The 18,876-nt window shown below is 40.6% G+C and overlaps 1 protein-coding gene across 1 annotated transcript in view; it reads left to right on the forward strand.

The window, feature by feature from the left end:
• Window positions 1–484: 484 nt before the first annotated feature.
• The window catches only part of LOC143282803 (uncharacterized), a 31,004-nt gene continuing 12,612 nt past the window's right edge, over window positions 485–18,876 (forward strand). The window contains exon 1 of the mRNA XM_076588586.1: window positions 485–887. Coding sequence (XP_076444701.1) covers window positions 780–887 — 108 coding nt within the window. The 5' untranslated portion in view covers window positions 485–779. The remainder of the gene's footprint in view (window positions 888–18,876) is intronic.

The raw sequence follows: 18,876 nt of genomic DNA on the forward strand, positions 1-18,876 counted from the left end.
GTCGATTCCACGAGGAAAGTTTGTTTGTTTGCATTTATCCGATTTTCCTTGTCTCAGCTGTAGCCGTGAGTCGACTCGCGTTTATTATTATGCTGGATGGGGTTCGTCGACAACGCCTATATGTGGTTACTCCTCAAAATATACAGCAGAGAAATGCAAGTCATGAGACGAATCAACCAATCAAAACTGGATACCGATTTACATTTACTTCCTCTCCCGGCTTGACGACCTAACCGAATCAAGTTAATACCAGGTTCAGCAGAGCTGTGGAGAAAAAAAATTGTTGTTGTCGAATTGCTTATTCCACATTCTCATAAACTGGTTCGAGCCGTCGCGGTGTGTGAGATGTTCGCAAGAAGGATGAACGAAGGAGTGGCAACAAGCGGAACTAGCGAAACTGCGCAAAAATAGCTGCATTCGGCTTCAGCCAATCAGAGGGCGGGTAGGAGAGGTCACCGAACACGCAGTTTAGCAGACGCAACGCCAAAGGAAAACGACAAGCTTGGCTTCCGAGAAACATGGCAGTGGAACTTCATGGAACTGTGTTTTGTCATCATAACCTTCTACGACCACGTGTTGAATAGAATGGATGTAAACGTCACACAAACTTCGTTCGTGCAAGAAAAGCGAAAAGTAGTCAGTGAATTAAAATCACCTACCAATCATTGGTCCATGAGTAAAGTGGCAAGTATCATGAGACTTGCCCGACCATCCAAGGGTGTCGATAGGCCTACTGGCAGATTTAGATAGCTACCAAGCTCGGCAGTCGATGTGACAAAATGTCGGAAACGCGGGGGACTCAGACGGATGTTGTGACTGAGAAAAACATTGCTGACTGTTTGATGGAACTGCGGTCTAAAGCGGAATTCCAAGACCTAACCTACAGGGTAAGTGAGAAAGAGGAATGACCGAAACGCAGGCAGTTGGTTGACACACATGTTCCTGCCTGGCACAATCCAAGGGAGGCAATTTATGTTTGACTTCTTTCTGGGAAACGAGTTTTATGGTGAAAGCGGGGCATTTTGCACTTGATCTGTTTCGCAGAATCGATCTTCCCAGAATTGTCAGTAGTTGTAATTTCCGTCTTCGACAGAAATTGCATTATGCGGGGAAATAATGAGACATTCCAAAATACATGTGTTATTTGCTCCTGGGTGGAGATGTTCGCAGTTTTCGGGGAATTGTAGTTTGAACAGGCAGATTTTTCAGAAGCGAAATGTTCAATTCGTGTTTGTCAGATAACTTTCAGTTCCATTGTAAAACCCTGTTTATCATATGCCTTAAAGTTCCAGTAGTCAAACTGGCAGTTACAATTTACAACCTCTGTATTTGTGTGTGTGTGTCACTATGTGCTCTGTATGTGTGTGTGTGTTTGTGTGTGTGTGTGTTTGTGTGTACAATGCAGGACACCCCAAAGAATAAATATTTGTGCTGGTTCATAAATAGAATGGAGCTCTGAGCATTAGTATAACAAATGCAAATCATTGATAATTTTTTTAATTTTATATTCCAAATTAATGCAGATATGACATCAGACAAATTTCTGGTTGCCGCCCCATCATAATCTCCCGTCACATTTTACAACACTTTAACATAGGATGTATTGTGGTGCTGCAGATCTGTGTAACATTTTACGGAAAATCCCGATCAGTCTTGAGCTTTGACAGTAAATCAAACAGAAAGTGATGGTTTCTGAGAAATGAGTTAGGCGTTTAAAATGCAAGTTGCACTGTTCCTCTGAAAACGTAAAATTTGTCTTTGCATGTATATGTGTTGTAACTACATGTATGTGTGTGTGTGTGTGTGTGTGTTTATTTATAAGTTCGGACTGTTCCGATGATTTGTAAACTCTCTCACAAATGTGTATTTGTACATGCATTTGTGTAATTATATGTTCAGATTGTTCTGAGTATAGACCATGTATTTTTACATGTGTTATATACCAAGAAACTGTACACCATCTCTCAAAATGAATGTTTCACTATTAGTGTCAGGCTCGAACCTTACCACCAAAACAAGCTGCACTCTGCTACATGTTGCTAAGGATTTTTCTGTTTATGAGCTTGATGTCTTTCATTTTTTCTCCACAGCATCCCTGTAACTTTTTCTTCAGTAGTTGTTTAACTTGGTTATTGATACATCGTACTTATATAAAAGTTATAATGTATACACAGACACATGATTCAACCTCACTCAGTCACTGTCTAGCGTCTTGCCTTTACTTAGTGGGTCTGTTTGTGTCTGTGCATGTGTGCCCATACATTGTACAGAAGAAACGTCAAATACCAAATACTAAAATGGGCATCATATGCACACACACACACACACACACACACACACACACACACACACACACAGTATGATTATGTTATATCATGCACAGTCAATACATATGATTTTTGGAATGTAGTATTCACATGATAATTAATGTTGTATAAAAGGACTTGAGGTCTCTCAAGTGGAAAGTTCAGCTTAGTTTCAGCTTTCGGTGTGCATCGCACCCAGGTTTGAGTTGTCTGTCAGTTATGCTGACACTTTTTTTTTTTTTTCTTTTTTTTAATCAGTGTTTGCAGTGGGAAGGCTGTCATATTGAATGAATGATTGTTCATACACAGAGTGAATCAGATCCCATTGCTTCCATGTTGTTGGGTTTTTTTTATCTGTGTGTTAGTGGTGTAAGCTGTTTATACACTAGGAATTAAATGCTGTCTTACGTACATAATCATAAGGGGAGGGAGTGTGAATGTCAAATGAAGTCTTTCTCGCTTGTTGGATGGTGGCTGTCTAAATACTGGCTGAGTGTAAGATCTGGGGAGGATACCTCCATCCCCCACCTTCCCCCTCCTTTCCTCCATGGCCCCCCTGCACCCTGCCTACTCCCTCCCTCCCTCCTTCCCCACCCCTGTCCCTCCACTTTGGCTTAACTGAGCCCCACAAAAGTTGGCAGAGATGCAAGTGGGAGGAGCAAACTATTGCGGGCCCGTGCAAAAGGAAAAAAACCCAAACAAAAACAACAAAAGGACAAAGTGCAAAGTTTTTTCTGTTTATCCAAGCAGTAACTATAATTTCTTTCTATGGCCTTGTGAAACGAGCTGAAAGGACGACTTGTACACTTTACAACCGCAGCATTGGCAGTGAATAATGTGCACATGCTGATATGAAAGAAATGACAGTGCACTCTGGCAGGTGAACAGATTCAATCGATTAGTGGATTTCACAGTTTATAGATCACTTGCCCAAAGTAATTCCTGTATAATTTGTAGATTCATCTGCTTCACCTACACACAGGCAGCTATGCTTTGAGGACAAGAGAGTTTTGACAAAGTATTTGAAAAAAAAGATTAATCATGAAAAGCAACACAGCTGTCTTTGATTGATTCTGCACAATAAGTTTGTAATAATACTAGCTAGCATGTACTAGTGCTCATGCAGGATTGCATGCACACACATACACATACACAACATACACACACATACACATACAACACACACACAACCCACACTTTCACACATGCACACACACACATGCACATAAGTGTGTTCTCACACACACACACACACACACACACATGCACGCACACACCTGAATACATGCACATTGGCACACACTCACATGCACACACACACACACACACACACACACACACACACACACACACACACCACACCACACCACACCACAGAATAATTAGGTGTAAAGAAAAAGATAGAACAAATGAATCACTTAATCATGTAATGTTGACAGATCTATACTTTATTTCCCTAGGTAGAGCTCCCAATTTTTCAAATTGACTCAAAAGAGTGATTCATCCTTTGGGGATATGTTTTTGGGGGTCTGCTGAATCTGTCTTCTTCTTCTTTTTTTTAAAAACTTGGAGCAAGAGTTGCTACTCCATTTCAGGTGGTGGTGTTTTTATTTCAACTCACTCGAGGCAGACCATTCAACAGCTTAAATTCCCCACTTAAGCATTTGAGATTGTGTAATGTACAATCATTGAATCACTAAGCGCTATTCTTAGAGCTGAGGCAATATATTTAGAGGTGGCCTAAAAGTAAAAGACTGTAAGTGACTTAGCTTCACTGCTGTACTGCTCAGTGGACTGTAGCAGGTTTGGATCATTGAGGGAGGTTAGACAGTGGAAGAAAAACATTGGGCAGTATAGTATGCACAACATACATATATTCACCTGGAATGATAGAAACATTATGGTAAAAAGTTAATCAGGTGTATAAGTTGAATGTGAAAGTGTTACTTGGTTCACACACAGTTGAACACACACACACACACACATTAGGAGCCAACTCAGCAAAGCAACTGTGGTTGCCTTTCTTCAGCTCCCCACACATATATGATTCTTCTTATTCTTTGAATATTATTATTGTCATCGTTCTTAATAATAATGTTGTTGTTGTTAATGTTTTTATTGATAATATTGTTGTTTTTCTTTTAATTTTTATGCTACACGTATGTAGTTGGTGGATGATTTAGAGGGCTTTTAGAAGAGTATTGTGTGATTGTTGTCTTTGTATACATGTATCAAAAGTGTTTTTTTGCATAGTGTGTGTGGGGTTTTTTAATAAAAATTTTTGTTTGTGCTGTTCTTCCATCTTCAAACAGGCAGTGAAATATTATTATTAGTCAAAGATCTTTACGTTCAGTCAGCAAGAAAAAATAAGGAAGCATCACTTGTCATGATTGACTGGCATTGATGCACTTTAAGCATGCATAAAAGAACCCATGGTATTAAGAGAGTCATCACTCATGAAATTCTGCAGTAAAAATCCATTTTGACAGTGAAACAAATTCCTTTATAATATTTTCTGACAGAAAAAGAAAAAAAAAAAATTTTAAAAAAAGAAGAAAAAAAACCAAAACAGGATAGCGCCACTACAATGTGGTGATTCATTGTACACTGACATGCACTGTCCTCTGAGAGAACAGCCCAGTTTATACACACTAACACTGATCCCCCCCCACCTTCCCCCCAAGTAAGCAGTCGTGATCAGAGAAAGAAATACAACTGTACAAAGACTGTCATTTACAAATAGAATCACTCCTGTCTTCAATACTGAAGCTATGGGCCAGAAAGGTTGTCTTTTCTGTCATTGTCACTCTGTATTTTTTTCTTGTGTGTTTTTTTTTTTTTTTTTTTTTTCTGTCTTGTCTTTCTGTCGTATCCTCCTTTCTGTCTCACTGGTTCATTTACTTGTACGGTTTTCTCCAGTTGCTTTTGCAGCCCTTGACCCCATGACTGCTGGAGGAAAAAATCAGTAGAAAGTGGTATTTCAAGACATTGGTGATTAATCAATATCCTGAACAATCAGCCCCAAACTGAGAAAAATGGTCTGTAGATATACCACTCTAGATTAAATGTGTGAATTTTCAACCTTCCAATGTTATTTCCCTTCTTTTGGTGATGTCATCAGTGATGTCACTGTGCCCATGAATTCTTGGGGGGCATGGTGGTCAAGGGGTGAAGGCCTTTAATTTAGACCTGCCTACCCTGACAACTAGGTGGTGAGGTTGTGAACACTGGAATTAGCACCAGGTGCCTGACTGGTGCAATAGCCGCCAAGCGCTTCAGTCTGAGTGTCCTGGATCTGGTCCTGGTAACAGCGCTTGGTGGGTCAAGGGTTTCAGACCTCCCAGGTTAAGGTGCAGATCTGCTAGTGCCTTCAAATTCCCTTCATGTGTGTGCACGTGTAGAAGATCAATGTGGAGTGTTGGCCTAGAGGTAATGCGTCTGCCTAGGAGTAGGAAGCAAGATAATCAGAGCACACTGGTTCTCCCTCTACACAATACCTTGAGTGGTGGTTTGGACACTAGTCATTTGGATGAGATGATAAACCAAGGTCCTGTGTGCAGTATGCACTTAGCACACATAAAACAACCCATGGCAACAAAAGGGTTGTCCCTGGCAAAATCCTGTAGAAAAATCCACTTCGATAGGAAAACAAATTTGCAGGCAGAAAAAAAAGGGGGTTGCGCTCGCTCTCAGTGTAGCAATGCGCTCTCCCTGGGGAGATCAGCCCAAATTTCACACAGAGAAATGTGTTGTGACAAAAAAAAAAAAAAAGAGTAATAGTCTAATACAATACAAATTACAATACAATAATTTGAATAAAACATGTTAAAGATCCTGTAACTTGTTTTGACCAGTGGTAAGTGGGTTATGATAACACAAACATACCATGTATGCACAAGGTAATAAACTGACAGCTGACTCAGATCTGTAGATATGTGTTGTAAAGGGTGTAGCACAGAAAGAAAGAAAACATCAGCTGCTTGTTCCCTATTGTTACTTGCCAGCACACTGCACACAGCGACGCACATTAAAGATCCTGTGAACCATGTTAGCATTCAGTGGTTTATGGCAACACAAACTTCTCCAGTGTGCACACCCATGAAAATGGAGTGTGGTTCTTTGCGTGATGAGGTTAAAATGGCCATTCACTCAAGAGCCTGCTCATGTGAGTGTGTGTGAAAGTTGAAGCTCACTGGTGCAGAAGAAGAAGAAGAATATTGTGCATTTAATTTCTCGAATGAGACTTGGAGTCTCATTCTACTTAAAAAGATTTGCTACCCCTGAACATGGTGCGTGGATGCCTACATCATGGTGGGTAAAAATGGCAATGCATTTTCCACTTCAGTTTTAAAAGATTTATAACCCCTAAAAACAGAGAATGGGTACCCATGGCAGGGTAAGAACAGTCCTGTAAAATCCCTCTCATACACATGTATGTGAAATGAATGGGAACTGTGGCCCACAAACAGAAGAAGAAGAAGAAGAATCAGAGGATTTGCTGGCTTTTTATATTTGGTTATGTTTGAGAGAAAAAGAAAGAAAAAAAGTCTGCATGTTGTACTGTTTTTTTTGTTTTGTGTTCACAGCCATGATATATCTGTCTATATTTGACTTTTGTAGTTGGATGGCATGTATGGTTTAGTAAAATAAACACTAAAAAAAAAGAAGAAAAAAAGCCTTCACTCCTCGTGAAGAATTAAAAGGCAGAGACACAGGAAATACCTAATGGTGACAAGGGCAAGGTTTCTAGAAACTGAGGAATGCGTTCTGTCAGGCAGTTACGACATTGCGTGTGATTGTCTGTTTCGTGAGATGGAAGTACACGAAGCTTCCTTTCACTCATTCCTTTCCTCACCTCACCCCTTTTGTGTGTATGTGAAATGGAAGAATATTCAAGGCTCCCTTACTCCGTTCCCAACTCATGCCTTCACCTGAACATTTTACCTGAGAATTTTGTGGATACTTGTTCACACACTATATATAATTTTTTTTAATTTTTTTTTTTATTTGCCATTGGTGTATCTTTCCCTTCACTATATTTCATTTTTAATATATTTACTTATCTGGTTTTGGTGGTTGTTTTTTTGTCTTATGTTTTGTTTGATTATTAAGTTAACGCTTTACACAAACCTAGGGCAGGCTCTCAAGGCCTAATCAGCAAGTTGGGTTTCTGTGAACATCAGGCATCTGCTGCTTTTTTCTTTTTTTTCTTGACAGCGGATGTGGTGTAGCATATCTGGATCAGTCCACACACTCTGCCACCTCCTGGAGTTAGAAAGTGTGAACACACCAATGTTTTAGTGATGGTGCTGACAGTTGTTGAACCCATTTTCTATTCCAACACGCACACACCTGCTCTGTGTGTGCGTGCATGATAAAGTAACTATGTGAGACACGTTAGGGCTATGTCAAGAAGCACACTTAAAATTTTTTTTTGTCAATTTTTACATAATATAAAGAACAAAAGACACATTTGATCTAATGAACAGTACAAAGTTTCCGTTTTAATTCTTTCATTCTCTATTTCTCAAGGAGGCAAAAATCCATATATGCTACACCACATCAGCTAGGCAGATGCCTGACCAGCAGCATAACCCAAAGAAGTCAGGCCTTGAGTGCGCGTGCACACACACACACACACACACACACACACACACATATATATATAGAGAGAGAGAGTTCTGGAATGCGAAACTGAGGACAGTCCACCCTTTTGGTCTCAACATGCTACAACTGGATATCTGAATTTATTTCGACCCGTTAGCTGTGTTTGACAATGACGATGAATCAGTTTCAGAGACAGAACGGTGTGAATGCTGACTTGTGTGACAACAACTACTACAACTACAACAACGACAACAGTGACTATGACTACTACTACCACCACCACAACTACCACAACTATTACCACTTCCATGACTGTTACAGCAACAACAACCACTACTACTATGATAATGACAACGGTGATGACAACGATGACCACCACAAATACTACAGGTTGTGGGCGTGGAGGTGACGCTGGTGCTGGTTATGGTGATGGATGTCCTACTATTTTATTTATTTCAGTATTTTATTTTATCCTATTTAATTTTTTTTTATTTCATCAGTTGTCGGTAGTTGTAAAATTCAACCCTTTCCCTTTCTTTCCCCTCATTAGTACTTTTCTCAGATACCTCTCTTTTTGTAATACAGCCCATTGTTTTCAATAATTTGATTGTTTACAATTGTATCCCCCACCCCCCCACCCCCCTGTTTTTTCTTTGTTTTTAAATTTTATTATTATCATTATTATTATTATTATTACCAGTTTTCTTTTTGTTATCTCCACCACCCACACCCCCTTTGTTCATTTTTTTATTTATCTATTTCAAATATTTATTTATTTTATTTATTTATTTATCATTGATTTTTGTTTCCTTTTTTATTACTGTTGTTATTTATCGTTTTATTTTTTATGCAACCCCCCACCCTCTCTTCTTCTTTTTTTCTTTTTTTTTCCGGCAACTACTGTTGATTGAGTTATTCAGTAAGATAGGTTTTCAGGAACTTCTTTTTTGATAGTAGAAGAAAATAGACAATTGCAATTCTTTAGGCTCTAGGCGAAATCGGGCATTGTGAAATTGCATCACAACATGTAGATCATGGCTTGCTTGCGTCATAATAGCTGCATGAGAGTGACCCTGGTAACATGTAAACAATTATCCCTTGAGGAAGGAATGTGATCGTTCCGAAAATTTGGAATATTTGACAGATTGATGTGTTGTTTTTCTTTTTTTTCTTTTTTCTCTTTATATACCTTTCAGAGTGGATTTTTATTCAGAATTTTGCCAGAAGACTTCACTCTCGTTGCCACAGGTTCTTTTTCAGTGCGCCGAGTGCGTGCTGCACAAGGGACCTCGTTTTATTGTCTTATCGGAATGACCAGATGCTCAGTTTGATTATCCAGTCAGACTTGGGAGAAAGGGTGAGAGCAAGATTCCTCATGGACTCTGTATTGGCAGATGAGTGTCTTAACCATTCTATCTTCCTCCTTTCAGTACAGAGCAAAGACTAACAACAGCAAGGGGAAAAATGAAGAATAAAATATCAACCATAATTTTTGTGTGTGTGTGTGTGTGTAACAAAAAAACCGAAACCTTCAGTCTGAGTCGATAAAAGCCTAGTTATTGTTCCATCAGAAACTGGTCCCAGCATGAGCAATGTAATTGAATGAGTATACACTTTGAAATACAAAGCAAACACTAACAATAGCAAGAGAAAAGATGAAGAAGAAAAATATCCACAATTGATTAAAAAAAAAAAAAAATTTAATCCTCAGTGTAAGTCTATAACAGCGTATGTATATTATTTATATATAATATAGGTTATTGTTTGTTTGTTCTTTGCAAGGACATTTCTGTTTCTTAACATATAGTTATTATTCCATCAGAAACTGGCCCCAGAATGAGCGTGTAATGGAAGGAGTACACTTTTTGTTGTCTTCAACCACAGGCGGAAGAAGTTGTACTGTAGACGTCACACCGGCAGCTAAAGAGATCCGGGTTTGTGAGACTTCACTTGACTCCATGCAACAGTGGACACACACTGAGCAGGTTGCTGTTGTGTCACTGGTGACTAGTTCACCCTCTAGCCCACCAGTGGAGACAGACTGAAGAGTTTGTGCAGGGATTGGGGAGCTTGTGGGTTGGAGGGGAGGGAACAGGGGGTAGGGGGGGGGGGGGTTGTAGTGTCTGAAGTAGGATTATTAGTGCATGACCGCTTCTGTCTCCTTTGTGGGGAATAACACATATCCTGTTGGAGGTCGGTGAAGAAAAGATCCTGTTGAGGGTGAAAAAGAAAAAAAAAAAGAGGGAGGGTGGGGGGGAGGGGGAGGTACATTTAAAGAAAAAAACAAGGAAAGAACTGAAAAAGAGAAAGAAGAAAAAGAATAGAGAGAATAACAAGGAAAGAACTGAAAAAGAGGAAGAAGAAAAAGAATGGAGAGAATGGGTGCACAGTCACAGCCAAGGTGCATGAGATAGAAGGTGCGCCTCTTGAGCATACTGCTTTTTTAGTTTTGTATTTATTTTTACTTTGGGTTATGTTGATCTCTTCCCGGTGGAGAAGCCTTGGAAATTGTTGTCTGTCTGTGTGCTGAGTACGAGTGTGGGTATAGTGGACTGGTTTGTTTTTTGTTGTTGTTTTGTGTCTGTGTGTGTGCATCTGTGTTTGTGTGTATGTGTGTGTGTTTGCATGCCTTTGTGTGTGTGTGTGTGTGTGCATGTGTGTGTGTGTGATATTGTATAGTTTAAAAATAATTTTTTAAAAGTGGGTGGCGCTCTCAGTGAAGTGACACTCTCTCCCTGAGGAGAACAGCCCAAATTTGACACAGAGAAATCTGTTGTGATGAAAGAGTAAAACAATACAATGCAATACAATGATTTGCATTATAAAATTTTACTATTGTGATTTTGTGTCGTATTGTAATTTTTATTTGTTTTATTTTATTTATTTATTTTTATTTTGTGTGTGTGTGTGTGTGTAGTCACAATCAACCCATGATCCTAAATGCTGATTTTATTGCACATTCCTTCCTTTATATCAGGTTATGAAGGAGATTGCACAGTCAATAACATTACCACCATATATATCTAGCCATGTGCTCAGCTGGCTACGATAACCATAGTTCAACTTGCAGCATATGCCGTGAAGTGGATGACAGTTTTACTACAGCGACAGTGTCCAACCATTGACCTGTTTATGTAATCCATGCAGCGTGACGTAATTCAAATTTTGAATCAAAAGCCCCTGCTGGCCGGTCAGTCTTCACATAGCGTTGCCTTTGAATACACACCGTGTGTGTCGCACCCACTGTCAGCTGCCCAACATTCTGCTGCACTGTCCTCTTATCTTCTTTCTCTTATTCTCAAATAACTGTTTTAGAAATAAAACAATAGAAAACCCTTTTTGTGACTGGCCTCTGTATGCCCCTGGCTTGTGCAAAGGGCTTTCTATCCTTTCACTTTCTATCCAGTAAATTCAGTAATTGACTAATTCAGTAGTTCTTTTGTAACACCTCTATAATATACCACTCAGGCAGGGTTACAAAAGTGGTGTTGCCGACAGGATATTGATCCACAACAAGATTGATAAAATAAAATAAAATTTTTTAAAAAAAACAGCCACTTTGGCAAAGTGGTTGGAGTCGCGGACTGACGGCTGGGAGGATGCAGATTAGAATCCCAGCAGAGGTGGGTTTTTTGGCCCGCAGCCAGCTCCTACCCAGAGTTGAGTGTGCTATGGGCTTAAATGGGGAGACTGGGACCACACAGTCGAGTATCATCCACTGTACAGATGCGTCTTTGGATGTATTGCTCTAATTACCTGACCAACACTGCAAGTGTCTGTATCTCTCGGGCCTGGTTGACACCAGGATATCTTTATGACTGGAAGTGTAGAGTACAGCCTTGTCATGTAGTCCAGAACCAAAATGGACCTCCATAGCAACATCGTCGTCATCTTGCTCCTCCTTCAACATCATCAGTATAAACAAAACAGTTCCAAAGTCTGTGGCATGGTGACCTCAGTTTTGATACCCTTCCACTACCGTGCTTGGGGTGAGTCTTGCCAATGTCTTCAGTGTTGGCAGATTCATGGGGGTCTGTTGTTGGAGGGACGTGGTGGTCTCTACTCTGGGAGGGATGCGCACTCAGTCCGGCTCCGCGACTAACCCATTATTGTTGTAAGTAGGGGGTTTAGTAGGTGGTGTCCTAAGTACGTTAAATCAGAATATGCACCACTCAATACCACCGAAGTGACTCAACAGCTGTGCAGGGTCTCCTCTGGTGTGTGGCCTCCTGGCGACCTAATGTTGATAGTTCCCTGTGGACTACTGACCCTGGGAGTGTGACAGACAAACTCGGGGGTGGCTGTGTTTAGGAGACTCGGAATGAGTGGCAAGATGGAATCATTCAAGTGTCAGCGACCATTCTCCACGATGACTTCGCCAGAGGCCTACAACCAGCCGCACTCAGGTGCGATGTCAGGCGCTTCATCACAGACTACCCTGACACCACCTTTGAGGTGGCAAAGAAGGAGGCCCAGCGATGGATGTGGGAGGACAGCGACACTGATATCCATCCAGGTGTAGACGACACTACTGTTGTCCGCCTGGAAGCTCAGCTGGCAACACTTACAGCTGAGGTCACTAGCCTGCTACAACAACAACAGCAGTCCCCCACGCCAGCACACCACCTGCATCCTTCAGGACCAGCCCTTCACCCTCACCGCTGTGCTGCTGACCGGGCCCCAGACCCTTCATGCTGTGTCTGGTGTAAGAGATCTGGTCACACTGAGGACCAGTGTTGGCACAAGCAGCAGCACATGAAGGCCAGGCAACAGAAGGCTGACCACCCAACTCCAGCTGTGGTCAGCAACCAGTGTGTCACGGCCACACACACTGGGCAACCTGGGCTGATGCCACCTGCACCAGCTCCAAAGTGAAGCAGGCAGCACAGACACAGATGACGACGGACACTGACAGTGGTGTGTGGCTTGTCAGGCCGAGATGAAAAACCAGGGCCTCAATCATGCGAGCCACACCAGAGCCACCTCCACTACCACCAGCTCCCACCCATAGGCGATCCACATGACTGGCATCCGGGGCACTACTAACACTGTGCTGAGACTGGTGAAAAAATATTTTGCAGCCAGAACAGAGGCATTTCAGCAAAAACAGTCATGGTGCTGATACTCATGTTTTAATTTTTCTTATTCTTGGTAAGCTGAAACAGTGCTAATATGTTATTTTTCATAGCATTACTGCTTTAATTTTGTTTTCATTTTCAGATACTTGAGCAGTTCATGTTTTATGGGGTTTTTTAACTTCTTCGTGCTTAACCAGTGATTTAGCTTGTCACATGGTCTTAGCAATACAAAATATGTCTATGAATATAATTCTATGAACATGCTATTATGATTTATGTTATTACAATCTATGCTATTCTAATGTATAACTGACAGTGTTGATACATAGATTGATGGGCACAAAACAACATGCTTTCCAACTGAATATTTCATTAACCTATTTGGGACCCCCCCCCCCCTTTTTTTTTAAATTATTATATCAAACTGTTCAAAGCTAAGTAAGGATGCATTGGACTTAGTTTGAACCCATAACTTAACCCGGCTAATGCCATTTTGATTTTAGAGAAGGGTATTGTTCCAAAGGAAGTTGTGGTCACTCCAAATTTCACTTTGCTATCTGTTATCAGCTACATTATCTCCCTTTACCTGCTTAATAATTCTTGTTTGACGCTCATAAAAGTCTGCTCACAAGAATTACTTTTGATTAACCATCACTGACGATGGATTTCAAAAGATGGGGGGAAATGTAGCCAAAACACTCAGCTGGCTGTGATAACCATAGTTCAACTGTGAAGCGGATGACAGTTTTACTACAGCAACAGTGTCCAACCATTGACCTGTTTATGTAATCTGCGTAGCGCAACATGTTTCAAATTTTTAATCAGAAGCCCCTGCTGGCCAGTCAGTCTTCACATTGTGTTGCTTTTGAATACCTCACCGTGTGTGTCACACCCACGGTCAGCTGCCTAACATTCTGCAGTAAGTACTGTTTGTGTTATGAGTTAATACATTTTAAGTTGGTAAACTTTGCTAGAAGAATTGCATTGTTGTTCAGTCATAGGTATTATCATTGTTTGATGTTAATTATCAACAGCAGGCTGTGGAACAACAAAGGCATCAGGCTCAGCACCAAAATCAAAACCAACAGAGCTATTGTGCTGACCACCTTGTTGTACTGCTGTGAAACATGGACGATGTATTGCCGTCATATTCAACAACTTGAGCAGTTTCACCAGAGATGTCTTCGAAAGATCCTTGGCATAAAGTGGCAAGACAGGGTCTCCAACCTCCAGGTCCTAGAGAGGAGTGGCCTGCCCAACATCAAAAGCCTGCTGATCCAGTGCCAGCTATGCTGGACAGGACACGTCCGCATGACAGACAACAGCAGGATCCCGAAGATGCTTTTGTATGGCCAGCTGAAGGAAAGCCACCGTGAACTTGCAAGACCCTGCAAGCTCTTCAAGGACACCTTGAAGACAAACCTCAAAGCCTGTGACATAGGCATCGCTTCCTGGGAAACTGATGCCCTTGACCGCTCTTACTGGAGGATGCTGTGCTCTAGTGGCATAAAGACGTTTGAAAACAAGAGAATGCTGGCCATTAAGGAGAAGCGTGAGCGAAGGAAGCATGGCTCATCTTCTGGAGACGTTTTCCCTTGCAACACCTGTGGGAAGTGCTGCGCATCCAGAATCGGCCTCTTCTCCCATATGAGGACACACGCCGACAGATAAGCCTGCCTGCCTACTCATCCGTCGGTCCATCACACCATGATTTGCTTGTAGACGTCTCTGCCCACTGATAGTTTGTTCAAGAATTGTTCTAGGGAATGACGCGATCTTTCTCATTTGTGCACACTGATGAAGGTTAGGCTTAACTTATCACACTTTCAGTGGAGAGGATTTAAATGTTGAACACAAGCCATGTTTACTGTGTTTATGTTTGACACAACTGGATAACTTATGTGAGTTCATTTGATAGCTGAAGCCACCTGGTTGAGCCATGATAGTTCTTCCAATCATTGTATTGAGCACTGACTATTTGGTTTCTCAGTTTGCCAGTATTTGCTATCAAAGCCACTGATCCTATTATCTTTTCTATAATTCTTGTATTATTTTACATGCTGATATCAGTTGTACTGCTACAATGTTTCACTGATTCTCAGTACTATAGCTTCACAGTTACAGTGTGCTTAGTCCTCTATGGTGTGTGTGTGTAGTATTCTGTTCTGATTACAAGATAGTGTTGGATTCATGTCAGTTATTGATAAAAACCATCTGATATATATCACAGTCTGTTAATTGTAGTTTAGCTATCACGCTGTCTCCTATATGGTTTACTCCAGTATAGTGCTACATGATAACTGATTCATTTGAGTCACTTTGACACAGTATGAACTTTACTTAAATCTATACTGTCAGTGGTGCATCTCTCGAGACGGGAGGAGGCCGACAACAATGAGTGTGCTTTCACTAAATTAGCTTTTACCATTTTATTTACACTGTTTAAATGTCTTAGACATGTCATTTGCTGTCAGTGTTTGGTCTTCACACATATGCATAATTTATGTTATGTTGTTGGTGCCTATTCCAAACCAAGTGGTAATCATTCCATTGTAATATGTGATGTGCTTACTATCCACTTGCATTCCTGACATGTTGTACTTATGACATTTGTTGTTTGTGTCTTTTACAGGCACTGTCTTCTTATCTTCTCTTCTTTTTCACTTCTCATAATTTTGTAATAAAACAATAGAAAAACACTTTTTGTGAGTGGCCTCTGTATGCCCCTGGCCTGTGTGAGGGGCTTTCTATCCTTTCTCTTTTTATTCTGTTTAGATTCAGTAATTCAGTAATTCTTTTGTAACTCATTCATAATATACCACTTGGTTCAGGGTTACATATATGACAACAGCTAAAATAGCACAATCATACTAATGTGAACAAAACTGGTGTGTATTATTTTGCCCTATATGAATGGTATTATTTTGCCCTATTTGAGAGAGACAGAAAGAAAAGACAAACAGAAAGAGAGATGAAAACACCCATCATTCATCCCTATAATGATATAAATCTACATCATTACCAATTTAATCAGATGCTGGTAATAGTTTTTTTACATTTCTAAAAAATAAAAAAAATCTTTACACTATGATGTCAGTTGATATTTCAAAGCAGTTTAATTTCATTGCTATATGCTTTTGTGGTAAATTTTTTTACTTTACAATTGTCAGCAGCACCATAGATATTAAGACAAGGTTTCCTGAGTAGATTTGTACATCCACAAAGGATAATTCTTGCTTTAGATATCTGTGTGTGCCAGGTTTGGTTGCACAAATTCATAAAGCTTGTTTCAGCAAAATCTTCATGACAAGCACTGTAGGCATCCTTAGGTCTGATGTAGATTTAGGTTATGTTGGAGTGAATATTTCATCATTTTCTTTTTGTGACATGAGTTTGAAGGTTTCTGTGTCTGTTTGATCTGGGCTTTGATATACTGCTTTACAAGAACTCATCCTTCCTATATGAAAGACTTTCCGAGTCGCGCCAGCTGTCTGCAGTCATTTTCTTACAAAAAATATTGATTGATCTGGGAAAGAGGACAGGGCTGATAAATTGCACAGCCAGGTAACAGATGATGAGGAGATAAAAGCAGTGATGATTGCAGTCAAGTGTCATCCACTTGATGACTGCACTTTAGATAGGAGGCTGTGTTCAAGTTTCCTGAGAAACACTTCAGGTGTCCTTATCTCTCAGGCCTGGTGAATGCTATTATGAAGTAGAAGCCATTGAGAATAGTTCTGTCTAATTGTCGCAATTGTGAATCAGTGGATCTCATGGTAGCATGATTGAATCATCCTCACCTGCATGCTCATCCATTATCATTTAAAAACTTTTCTCAAATTCCAATTTGCTTGATTGCCTCCCCTCCGTATCCATACCCTAGGTGATTTTGTGTTGAATTTACTGGAGGGACGTGGTGGTGGTCTGCACTCCAGGGGATACACCACTCAGTCTAGCGTCACAATCAAGTGGTTGTCATCAATAGGATGCGTACTCTGTATGTATGTGCGTGTGTGCGTGCACATATGATAATGATAATATATACATAGATATATTTATGTATATGCATATTTACATAGCATTGAGCACAAAATGGTGCAGCAATAGTGCAGGTTCTGTTTTGGAGGGTTGCTTCATGGTAACGTAACGTTAGATGAATGATGTTCCCTGTGATATACTTGTGCAGGGATCATGACAGACTTATCTTATGTCTACCGTTTACTGTGTGGGGGTCATTCAGAATAGCATGAGGGCTTTGTCACTGAAATGGCCTGAAAGATGGGATTGTGTAAAATAAAATCAAAAGAGAAAAAAACATAAAGCTAAAGCTGAGTTTTGTCATTCTTTTGACAGGACAGGGAAGAAAGTGGCAGCATGGTTAATATGCTTATCTGCCAGTACAATGTCTGTAAGGGTCTGTGTTCAAATCCCGTTCTTGCAAGTTCTCTCAAGTTTGACTGGAAAAATCAAACAGTGTCTAATTTATTCGGACGAAATGATAAACCGAGGTCCTGTGGATTTGTCTGAACGAAGTGGTGTCTGCTTGAAAAACTTTATATGAACTAATCAAGTTAGTTGTAATGAAGATTGCCCTGTTTATTTCTTGATTAATGTAAATTATTTGATAGGATACTTTATATGAACTAATCAAGTTAGTTGTAATGAAGATTGCCCTGTTTATTTCCTGATCTATGTAAATTATTTGATAGGATAATATGTTTAGATGGGGGAAAAGACACATGTCTGCAGAAAGAGAAGAATAAAGACACAGTTAAGGAAGACGAGATACACTAAGCTGTGAGAGTGAGAGAGAGAGAGAGAGAAACAGGCAGGCGCTTTACATTATAGGCAGTGAATGGCTTTTGTTGTGGGTTGTGTTGTGTGCTTTGCTAACTGATTGATTATGAAGAGGCAGTGACTGAGGGATGGTAGCTCACAGGTTGTTTGATAGAGGGCTGTGGCCTGACCCAGTGACCGGCTTTGTGAGCTCAGTCTCTCCCCTTCACCCACTGACAGTGTTTGCACTCTCCCTGAACCTGCCTTTGGGGTCCAAACCACAATGTAAACAACATTTATCTGTCTGCTCTTGCCTTCTGTGTGTGTGTGTGTGCGTGCGTGTACCTTTGTATACTGTTGTTTCTCTGTGTGCATGTGTGTGTGTGCCTTTGTATACTGTTGTTTCTCTGTGTGCATGTGTGTGTGTGCCTTTGTATACTGTTGTTTCTGTCTCTGTGTGTTTGTGTGTGTTGGTATACTATTGTTTGTGTGTATGTGTGTGTGTGTGTGTGCGCGTGTGCACCTTTGTATACTGTTGTTTCTGTGTGTGTGTGTGTGTGTGTGTGTGCACCTTTGTATACTATATGTTTGTGTGTTGTTTGTGCACACATGTTCACACTAGGTTGGTTGTACAGTATACATACTCACACATGTTTTTGTGCATGCACACACACACACACACACCCACACACATTTTTGGGACGGGAGGGGGTAGGGAGGGGGGCTTACATGTGTGCAGCTATAGGGCCACTGCAAGCGTTAGGGTGCAAGATCTCACGGGAACCTCCCTAAATGTCAGATCTCACTCAATTTACAACAGGGGCTGTTTCTGAAGGGAAATGGTGTGGGTGTATCTTTTTACAAGTTTGCCCCTTTTGACTGCAGCTGTCACAGATCTCTGTGCATGCTCACAGTCACTCTATTGTATTGTATTACTCTTTTTTGTCACAACAGATTTCACTGTGTGAAATTCGGGCTTCTCTCCCCATGGAGAGCGTGTTGCTACACTGAGAGCGCTACCTTTTTTTTTCTTTTTTCCTGCCAGCAGCTTTTTTAAAAATTTGTTTTCCTATCGAAGTAGATTTCTACAGAATTTTTGCGAGGGACAA

The sequence above is a fragment of the Babylonia areolata genome, chromosome 6, assembly GCF_041734735.1.
Source record: "Babylonia areolata isolate BAREFJ2019XMU chromosome 6, ASM4173473v1, whole genome shotgun sequence".
NCBI lineage: Eukaryota > Metazoa > Mollusca > Gastropoda > Neogastropoda > Buccinidae > Babylonia > Babylonia areolata.